Raw genomic sequence first — 10,885 nt, forward strand, 5'->3', positions numbered from 1 at the left:
GTGGGAAAGCAATGTGGCAATAGACATGCCACCTCAATAGGCATTTTATTCCATATTATATTACCACCATGTGATAAACTGTGACTCATGCATTCTAAAGATATATATCCGAAATTAGAAACGTTTTACTTTCACCCTGACAATCGCCTCTAAAGTACTATCGATTTTACTTGCAATTTTTTTTTATCATCTATTCGGTTTTTATACCTCTTTTTATGCTGGTTTTTCATTATAATTTACGTTTACAATAGCTATCAGTGGTATGATCGTGGGAAATATTCGAGTGTAATTTCTCGGTAAGATTGAGTTGTGATTATGCATATGTAACACTATAAGATTTATCAGTATCGAGGACGGATGTAGCATATGATATTTTTATCCAACTTCCGCATTTAATTCATAACCCGTTTCACCTCTGAGAATTTCAATACCCAGAGAGGAAATAAGTTAATTAAATTTGAGATATTGCTAATTGCTTAGTTTGGGAACAATTTAACCAATTTGATAAGCCTAAAAGATTCGATATTATTGCGTTATGGAACAAGGACAATGAGAGATGATAAAATTACTTCCACCAATACCTACGATTTCTCTAGACAATTGGAAATACAATTCTCATTTATTTGCATTTATCAAACGATTCCTGTAGAGTTGAAATTTCCGGTAATCTCATATATTAAAAATGCATTTCTCCTCATAGCCTGTGCTCCATTCCATATTTCAAATTGTTCAGTCTGCTGCCTCATTGATCCATCGATAATTACATCATTACACGATTTTCATTTTGACGTGCTCTCAATAATTGCATTCCGTTCAAAATCATAATTCAGAAAATTATCACACTATCTACAATTTTTAAATCATTCAACAGACGTCATTATAACGCGAAGGGGCAAATTGATATTCCATTGAATACTCCGTAAGTCAATCATTCATCAATTATAAAAGACATGAAAATTGTGTGGGCATTCCAAGTTTTTTCACTTGAAGGGATTTTTCCACTAGTCCAGGGGTGAAGAGATTAAAATGTCAGACCATTCAGGCGAAGTGTTTTTCCAGTAATTTCGGAAAGTGAGCCAGCTCATTACTCTCCCATGATTCAAATTCCCACAATGCACCAGCAAGGAATCGAATTTCTCGCGTTGTGATCTGTCCCCGAGTACCCCGGCCTCGGGCATTAATTCAGCCGATTACTTGGATGCGAAACGCGTCGGTCGCTCCATTGCATTCGCTCAATGTATGGTATCCGTGAATGTACGCTCGCCAACTCCATACGTGACTCGATTCTTCTTACTTATTCTTTTTCTTCCCATTTGCCTTTTTTTTTTTCTCTCCTTTTATCGGGTTGTGTCGCTGCCACGCTGTCTATCGCCAACAGTTCCCCCTTTCTCTCCTGAGACGCCCGAGTCAAACACATTGCACTCGTTCATTCCTCCCTCTTTGTCTCACAAATATTCAACCTCAGTGGAATTTCCATCCACGGAATTCGAACGTGGAATATTTAACTCAAACTATCGAGCTACATTCCCCGCTACTTGAAAACCTCGTTCGCCTGCAACAAGTCGTTTAACTTTTTAGTTGATTTTTCGATCACTTATTTTCCAATCGTATTTGTGTGTATGTGTGAATGATAGAGTGTGTGGGTTGGTGCGGTGCCTACGAGCCTGCTGCCACGCTGTCTAGCTATCTCAAGTTCGTTTTACCCGGGACTCCATAATCCAGTGTTTGGTTTTTCCTTTGAAAATGCCGTTCCTCCACCCAAACCACCAAACTTATCCTAACAAACACCCTCTCTTTCCCTCTTCCCGTGGTGCCGTTCAACTATTTCCTTTTACGTCCGAAATGCCGACCCACAAATCCTCGGTGAGATAAAGCAGCAACACCTGCACATCTACCGATAAATGTTAAAATACTCATTTTTTTCCATTTTTTATTTCATTGAGGTAAATTATTGGATTGACTGGTGTGTTAATTTTTTTTTTATTTCGTCACTAATTGTCGGATTATTACAGTCGTTTTGGCCTTCGCTGATGAATTTTAGTGTTCGTTTTGTCTGAAAATTATTGCTGCAATTATCGATGAAATTGATTTGAAGTTATTTGCCTCATTATTCGTTCTCAAAGGCTGACTCAACGGATCTCTTTACTACTTAACTCGTGCTTCCCGTGTTTCGTTTGATCCACCGAGGTGGATTTTCAAGGCTTACATAGGCGCTGTGAATAAACGATACTAGTGCACATTTACAAAATCCTGTGTACCAGGTACACGGGGAGCCAGGGGGTAATGGGAGAGATTCAGGTGGAAACAGAGTCGGATGGATGTCTTCGCCTTGGGGCCTCATGGCAGGCCTGCGAGAGTGAGTGAGAGAGGGAGGGAGTTGTGGTGAGCAAGTTGAAAGAGCCAAGTTGGCAAAAGGGAGGTGCCAAGCGGTCTACCGACGTACACATGAGGCTTATTCGCTTGGACAGTGGGCAAAAACTAGTTCAGTACACTCGTCCACATGCGAAGGCTAACGATATCAGGCGAATTCTACGTAGTGCCGAGGATGTAATCGTGATGAAAAGATGGAGGGAAATTGTTTGAATTATTTGAAAGTTGAGATGGAATGATATTGGAGGGAATGTCGTTCATCATCCTCCCCAGTTCATGGAAATCGAATAGAATTAGTACTTGTTGGAATTGATTTTTAAATTTATTGACAATATTTAGTGGTAGACGATCGTACAGTTCGAAAAATTAGCTGAGTTTTTCGGCAGAACAGTTCAAATTCAATTTTTAAGGAGAACAATGAGACTACGAGGCGGAATGATATTTCAAGTTTCAAGAAATTATATAATTAACTGGACTGTTCAAGTAAAAATGAATATTTATTACCGAATTTCTTAGAACTTAAGAAGAGGTTTTCCCGATTTTAAAGTGGATATCTCTGTTTTCATTGTGGAGAGAGGCGGTATTTTGAAGAAGTCTTCCGCATTCCTTATCGACAGGGCGCCATCTACCGAAATTCTAGGATATTCTGGGATTTTCTAGAAACGTTCCAGTTCTTGTCTCCCCAATTTCGAGTGTGAATGTAGAGTGGTTCGGAGTGTCAGAGTAATAGTGGAGGAATTCACAGTTGCGTATTTTTTACGGAGCCTTCTGTACTTTTTTAAAGGCCCTAGCCAACAATTTCAGATCCTTCGTAATTTTTCTAAATATTTTTTACCATGCAGTGTCAAAAATATACCCCCTGAGCATGAACCAGGGGTGATAAAACAGGCACAAGTTTGTATAGGTTACCAGAAGGGCCGACACTGAGATTTCCGATTAGAAAGCGTAACTAATCAAATGTGTGAAAGCTCCATATTTTTTTTTAATTTTTAGTTAATTTTGATAAAAAAATTGAAGAATAGCCATTAACTCGATGCTCGTAGTTGTGAAATACCGTCAAGAACTTCATATAGTTTCATAAGCAGTCGATGAACAGACTGTCATAGTTATTGAACTATCAACAGATTTTTCGATGAATGCGAGCTGGAAATGTGATAAGTCCGGTTCAGTTATGTTTACTCACATGTATCCTAGTTGAATCACAGCACATAAACCTTGTAAATAGGTTTCTAATCCTAGATAATAAAAAAATGTCACTCAAATTATCGTCAACTGTCCATGAAATTTCCATTCGTATCTAAAAATGTACTCGAGGACCTTCAAATGATCAGATATTTCTCAAGTGTTGCGCTGGCTAACACCGAGAGAAAGATGATTTTTGTGCAGAGTCTATCGCGACCTACAGCAAAGCATGAGCAAAATATCTGATGTTGCTGAGTGCTTGAAGGACAATATTCGGTTGATTATTTTCAAATTTTCAACTGTGACCGATCAGAGGCCGCTATTCAGGGTACGTGACAGTTTTCACGTTCTCAGTAGATATTCATTATACGGTTGCGTCTTTGGTGGGATAAGGGCAGCGAATTCCGAGAACGGGGCCATATTTCCCTACCTTCATTCTGACTTCGGTTGATGAGAATCTCAAGGAAATGAACAAAATTCTAACCACGTAGGACACAGGGAAAGAAAGGCCACAATATTTACGCTCCAGAGAGAGAAATTATGTGGAAAAAGTGAGAAACGCGTGTCTCCTTCGAACATTTTTTCCCTCCTTTATTGCTCCTTGAAAAATTATTTAGAAAGTATGCGAAAAATCATCAGTGACATGGCCCTTTCCGACCATCGCCAGCGCTGGAAGTACTTCCTGGCGATCACTTTGCCCTTCTTTGTCCCTGTCAGGGTGAGGATTTTTCAGAGAATCTTTTCCCTGTGCAGTCCCTCAACACAACGAAAATTAAATTCATCTGGAATGAAAAATTGTCACCAGATCAAATTCCTGTCATGTTCCATCATCTTCAACGTAAATTCATGTTGACAATAAGTACAGTGTTTGATTCCGTGTAAGTAGATCCGCGTAATCATGGTCGGCCAGTTCACCTCCGTGGTTTACACCATCCACCTCGTCTCGGCCTCCTTCCCCATCCCTTCACCGTTCATTAATTCAATTTTCCTCCTCTTACAATTCCACATCATTATCAAAGCGGAACGGGCATGAAAGCCACGAGATGTGCAAACAGTTTGACTAGTTGAATGCGCATGTTTGAAATGGAAACAGCCACCAATGTGAATGAAAATTAATGCTCACTGTGGGATACAGCGAATTGAGAGAAGGGGTAGAGTAGAAAGGAACGTCAGACGTTTGTTCCACGAATGCTGGTAGAGCAGCATCCTCACGCTAACATAAACCGTCTTCTTCAGCAAAGGCATTCGTATATACAACCCAGAGGCCTCTAATTATCCACAACGTAATCCCCGCACTTTGCCTCTCGTAAATGAGTGACTCATGTCTATTTATAGATTTTCTTCAATTTCATTTGTCCATGATTTGTGATATCATTGGAATTCTTTTCTTCAACAATTGAATGGTATCATTCCGGATGACTTTGACTTGATTCAATAATTGTTATTTTCCTCTATTAGACAATATGTCAATCACCATTCGATGATAGAGTTTTCTTAATTAATTGAAGTATATTATTGACAATCCCTTGGCATTTCGGTGTATGAAAAAAAATTCTTTGATTCAACCAGAGCTTTATTAATTAAAAAAAAACGTAAATTAATGCAAACAAAAGTTATCAACCCCAAAAATTTTTTTCATAGTAATGTCAAATAGACTTTTTTCCACTTGAAAGATATTTTGCTTGACATTCGTCAATCGATGCTGGAGCTCATCGTAGGGGTGGGCAGAAGGACTTTCATTCAAAGTCTTACAGTCTTGACTCAAGATTATTTTTTTCCCATTGGATTAATACTTATTTCATTCAGGGGATTATTTTGTGTTGATAAATGAGTACATGTGGAGGAAGAAAATAAAAAAAAGACGGTAAAGGGGAGATTCGTCTGAGAGAGCGTGTGTGACCAGTAGATTTCAGTGATTGGAGGTCTGAATACTTGCTAATGCAAATGACTATCATTTACTAAGAATGTGGCGAAAGGGAAGACGTCGCACATGCCCGATTCTACTTTATTTTTAACTCGACAACTGTCAAAGGAAATCAAAGTCTCCTCTGTCAATTATCCCAGTGGAATAATGAAAAAGTTCTAAAAAAAACTCGTTTGCGTTTACCGAATCACCGAGACGTTTTGCGTCACAGAGTTGGCTAATGTTCGTGGGACCATTTCCTTATTTTTCATGAAGCTGTATGTGTTTATTGTTAAATATTTCATAGTAATGGTTCAACAATGTATTGGAATAGGACTGAACCGCGTCCATAATCATTGAAAATTAGCAATACAGATGCTAACGTGCAAGCAGCTACATGAAATAATTACGTTAGAGTTACCCGAGGTAATTATCGACTGGTTCTCCACGATTTGCGTTGAGGGAGGGAGGGGTAAAGAATGCACTGGATAACCATAAAAAAGTGATTGAAATGACAACTTACGAGAGCGTTTTATTATCATCTGAGGTATAAATAATCAATTGATTACTGCTAATGATGATCTGATGAATAAATCGATGAGGAATTGGCAAGTTATAGTACTATGTGTCCAATAAATCTTCTTCTCGTATCGCGGAACTTCACGACTCCTCGTGATATTATATAATAATGAACGCATAAAATTTTTAAAATCCAACTTTTAATTTTTGGAATTTAAAACGTTCGGTAGATATGAAAAATTTGAGTTTTTATCGGACGTTCACCAGTGATCGTAAAGAGTAGAAAAATTATTTCGCATTCGTCGGTTCGACTTTTTCTCTCATCTTTCACCCAGTCAACTACTACTCCATTTGCATCACATAACATCACTGACTCGTACGATTGGCTATACTACAAAGTGTATCGCGTGCATCATATTTTTTTTATTCATTCAAAATCGCCAGACTACAGCTTCCGAGAAGATTCGTGTCTGCATCATCAGTACAAATGCAAAATTCTACAGCTATTAACAAATCACTCCGTGACTCAACTTATTTTCCACTTCATTTTTTTGTCGATTTCCTTTCCCATCTGTTTTTACTTATTTCTCATTGATGAAAATAGAGCAGTGATGACGTAGAACCATTTCAGTTGTTGCTCCACTGAGGAAAATCGATATTTTATGATCTCTTTACTGGGTAAAATGAGAAAAATTAAATGATGGTTATGGCCTCATCAATTATACTCCCATTGATGCAGAGTCAATTCAACACATGTTTTTGTCAGATGAATTGAACGTTTGTCACACCTCAATTCAATCATCTCAGCTGATTAATGTTATCAGCGTTTAGCTTCGCAATTTTGCCAGCACTCGTGGATTCTATTGCAGCTCCATTCTCTTTTTCAGAGTTCTATCTCTGATTTTTTTCGCATTTCAACAAATGAATTCAACGACCGAGCGCTGGAACGATTCAAGGTGATTTGTTGCTACCGAATGGTAACATTGGAATTTTCCACTTTTCATGTTCTCTAATTTTAGTTGGAAATTATGAAGAATGGTTTGGCACATAAAAATTTCAAATTTTGGGATTAACTCTGTTGGTTAACATGTTTCCGGTTTGATGAGAACTAATTCCGCACAAGATTCCACACGCCTCCAATTTTTGATCGTCGCTAAACTTTTTTTGGAAATATTGTCATTGAAAAATTAATAACAATCAGTCCTAGTCGTGAGAACTACTGGCACTTTGTCTACGAAATTCCTTTTTGAGTGGCTTTTTTTTGTCCGATATCCACATCATCGGAACCTAAGTTCGCATTCATCTACAAATCTAAAATAAAATAATGATTTTTTTAACTGAAAAAAAACTTTGTAATGACATTAGCTTGCGGAGAATTCCAGACATCAACTGCCACTTTTTTAGATATTACAGAAATAAAATATGGAATTCACGAGTGTCTCGATATCCTTCGTCGAAGGGATCTCGAATCAGGTTTGTGGTGCATCTGGAATAAAAATTAGTGACACGTGGATTTTGACAAGTGGACTCCTATACACAAGAGGCCCACACAAAGATGACGATATCCTGCAGTTCATTCGTAGTTTAAAGCCAGGAGTTCTAACATGCATCCCTCTCCCCCCCAAAAAATCTCATCTTAGAGTTTGCGTGACGTCAAGGAGGGGTCCAAGGTCGTTGGGGTTGAATGAGACGTCAGTGGAAGATTGTAAAATCAGTGAGACGTATGGAATAATTAGCGGCGCCTGGCGATGTCCTCTCCTCTCTGACACACTCGAGAATTTATTCCACGATTGGAGTTTCGAAGAGGATTCCAAGAAAACAGACAAAGACCTGTTGACGATATTTTTAATCGTCCGTTTGAATGATGAAGAAGAGGAATTCACTGGAGTCCAGATGGTGAAAAGTGCAGAAGAGTCTCTGAATCATTTGTTGGGTATGTGTCAGCCCCTCGAGACTCCTGGAAGAGGAGTCCACATGTTGATTGAATCAACGCCGTTTGGAAATCCCGTGTTCATTGATTCAGTCGCTCGTGGAATAGTCAGCAATGTCCTGGGTACACATGATTGTGTCATGCTGACAGACGCCAATGCAGTTCCTGGATGCGAGGGTGGTCCAGTGTACGCTATGACACCGAAGTACGGATAATTCTAGTGGAAAAGATGGGGATCGTGGAATTCATTCAGGAAGACGGTTCGATTTTTTCAAATTGGTCAATTTTTCCGATGAATAGAAGTTCTCTAATTGCTCACGTGAAACTGTCAAATTTTTTAGGTCAATTGAATATTTTTCCTGATTTTTATCTGCCACAGGAGTAGAGCTACTTTAACAGACCGGAAATTCCAATTCGTCTACCTCTCTTTTGCCGGAATTTCATTGAGCAATGTCTTCTTGAACTGAAATACGTCATTCCAAATAATTTCCTCGAGATCCGTCTTTTCTCCCTGGACAAGTTGATTCCTGTGTCAATAGTATCTAATGATTGTGTATTCTATTGAGTCCTTTCCTCACGATTTTTCTTATTTGCCTCAGCGGAAGAAGACTCTTATGTGGGATGGTGATTGCTCCCCTGAGCTGGTGCCGGGGCGAGTGGGTGGGTTATACACATGTTGCGCGTCTCGTTCCCTGCCTGATGAAGCTACTCAGGAAGCACGAGAGCATCGAAAATTGTGTTACGGGTTATGGCGATATCAGTCTCACGGGTAAAGAAAGTTTATTTTCCCTCTAGCTATCCTTTAAGGGGATACCAAGGTGAAATTCGAAAGTCATTGGATGTGGAAAATACCTATTGAACTTGATGTACCATGTGCCATATACCATGGGACATCCAAAGTAGTAATAAAACTGATAAATTCAATTATTTTTACGACACATCTAGTAAAAAAATGAAGTCCTCCTCCGGTGCATTTTACATCCAATTCAAGTTTTATCAAAAATTTCATTGAATTTGATGCCATCGAAGCTTCGCTCATCCATTAAGAAAATTGAAGTGACAGTAACACAATCATATTTCGTTCGAGAATTTGGAAAAAAATACCACACCCATACCTACCTACGGGGTAAAACCGATGAGACATAATTGATATATTGTGATGGACTGGATATCAATCTTTACTCACCGAAGACTTTCAAATTCCACTCTAGTACCTCAGTATCCCCTTAATGTCTAATCAGGTGGCGGTATGTAGACAGGGTAGGCATTAATTATCGTGAATTGCAGAGCTGTTGGATAAAAGTGTGGTACTCGTGCGATGTGGATCCGAGTGGGGCAGTGGAATAGTCCTAGATCGTGATACTGGTACCATTCTCACTTGTTCCCATGTTGTTAACGAGGTGAGTAATTATGGAAAGTTCTTGTACCCCATAGAAGTACAAAACCTATTACAGATCATACAGGGAATGGAATGAAGGTTTGTAATACCGTCAATTCATTTAAAAATGAAAGTCTCAACGAAACAATGATCATCAATTTCCGGAAGAATGTTAGACACGGCGTCGACCCCAGGAAACTGCAATAATCCTCCTGTCACCTTATCCCCAATCAATTGAATATTACAGGCGCCTGAAAGACGCATAAGGGTTGTCCTCCCTACTAACGATAATCGAGAATCTTCATCCTCAATATCGGCTGCGTGGGCGACACTTGTATATCGTACACCACGAGGACAGCCATATGACGTTGCTGTTTTGAGTGTTGACACACTAGTGATGGACCCCACGCTGAGGGCCCTTAAGATAGCTGATGAAGGGGCAGAAAATGGTGGGCATTATTTACGTGATAATGCCAGCCAATTTCCGTCTAATCATCGAGCATTATTTTTCATGTTCATTCAGGTGAAATTGTAGTTAGCGCTGGATTTCCATTTTTCAATTCGACTCTTCCAACGATAACACGTGGAAATATTTCGAGGGTATCGACATGCATGCTACAGACCACATGTTGTGTTCAAAGTGGTGCCAGCGGTGGGCCAATTGTCCGATCAACAACTGGTGAATTACTGGGAATGGTTGTGTGCAATATTATAACATCTAGGACTCTCTATCCTAAGCTAAATATGGCTGTGCCAATGGCAGCTATCAAGGAATCAATTATTGATTACATAAAGACAGGATGTAAGTACAAATTATTCGTGGAAATATTGTGCATAATGATTTATTAGCGTAGTATTATGGGAATTATTTGCATCAGGTGGCGATGTGTTGTCAGCTCTGACCAATCAGGATGCTAATGTTCGTGACGCCTGGAATTTCCATCTCCCTTCGAAAATATGAGGCACATTACAATATTTTTCCGATAATTAAGTGGATAAAAACAAGTGTCTTGTGTTAAACTGAAAATAGACAATCATGCAAACAGTCCAATGACGTAAATCTCGTTCAATTAATTATTCACTCGTTCTCGTAACAGACGATCCCTTGATAAATGCTTCACTTATTCAGGACCACTCAAAATCTCCCTTGAGTTTGCATTGAGTGACTAACGAGCTTTTTTTTGCACTCACACCATTCTGGGATGACGTTGGGGTCATAATTATCACACAGAATTATTTTTAGTCACAAGTGTATTGTCAAGATGAGGAACAAAAAAGACTCGTGATAAAGATATTAGTGCAGGGGTTTTGTATGGTATGAACATTGTGAGAACAGCTATATTTGGCAGGAATAATGGATTGCAGTGCGTCATAATGGGATTTATCGAGGGTAAACTCCGAGACAACCAATCTGGAGTCAATATAAACACACGCTATTGACCGAGATTTTTAGTCGCGAGAAAGTTTTTTTTATAATCCCCCATTATATCTTCCCCTGGTACCATCGATACGAACGTGCCATAAATCGTGGCTTAATTAATCGTGATTAAGCATGTCATGAAACTTTTACGAATCATAAAAAAAAATATAATTTATTCTCTTC

At 39.0% G+C, this 10,885-nt stretch overlaps 1 protein-coding gene across 6 annotated transcripts in view; it reads left to right on the forward strand.

Moving 5' to 3' along the window:
* Positions 1-10,333, forward strand: part of LOC135162948 (peroxisomal leader peptide-processing protease) — a 37,849-nt gene extending 27,516 nt beyond the window's left edge. For 4 of the 6 annotated variants that reach the window (XM_064121937.1, XM_064121939.1, XM_064121941.1 and 1 more), the window contains exons 3-8: positions 7,379-8,109; positions 8,504-8,673; positions 9,192-9,304; positions 9,530-9,731; positions 9,806-10,084; positions 10,161-10,333. In XM_064121937.1, the coding sequence (XP_063978007.1) occupies positions 7,397-8,109; positions 8,504-8,673; positions 9,192-9,304; positions 9,530-9,731; positions 9,806-10,084; positions 10,161-10,243 (1,560 nt within the window). In that variant the 5' untranslated portion in view covers positions 7,379-7,396 and the 3' untranslated portion in view covers positions 10,244-10,333. Of the gene's footprint in view, positions 1-2,903; positions 3,115-7,378; positions 8,110-8,503; positions 8,674-9,191; positions 9,305-9,529; positions 9,732-9,805; positions 10,085-10,160 lie in introns of those variants that run through there. The other 2 variants (XM_064121943.1, XM_064121942.1) reach the window with 2 other exon arrangements.
* Positions 10,334-10,885: the final 552 nt, after the last annotated feature.

Source organism: Diachasmimorpha longicaudata, chromosome 5 (genome assembly GCF_034640455.1).
Source record: "Diachasmimorpha longicaudata isolate KC_UGA_2023 chromosome 5, iyDiaLong2, whole genome shotgun sequence".
In the NCBI taxonomy this organism is placed as follows: Eukaryota; Metazoa; Arthropoda; class Insecta; order Hymenoptera; family Braconidae; genus Diachasmimorpha; species Diachasmimorpha longicaudata.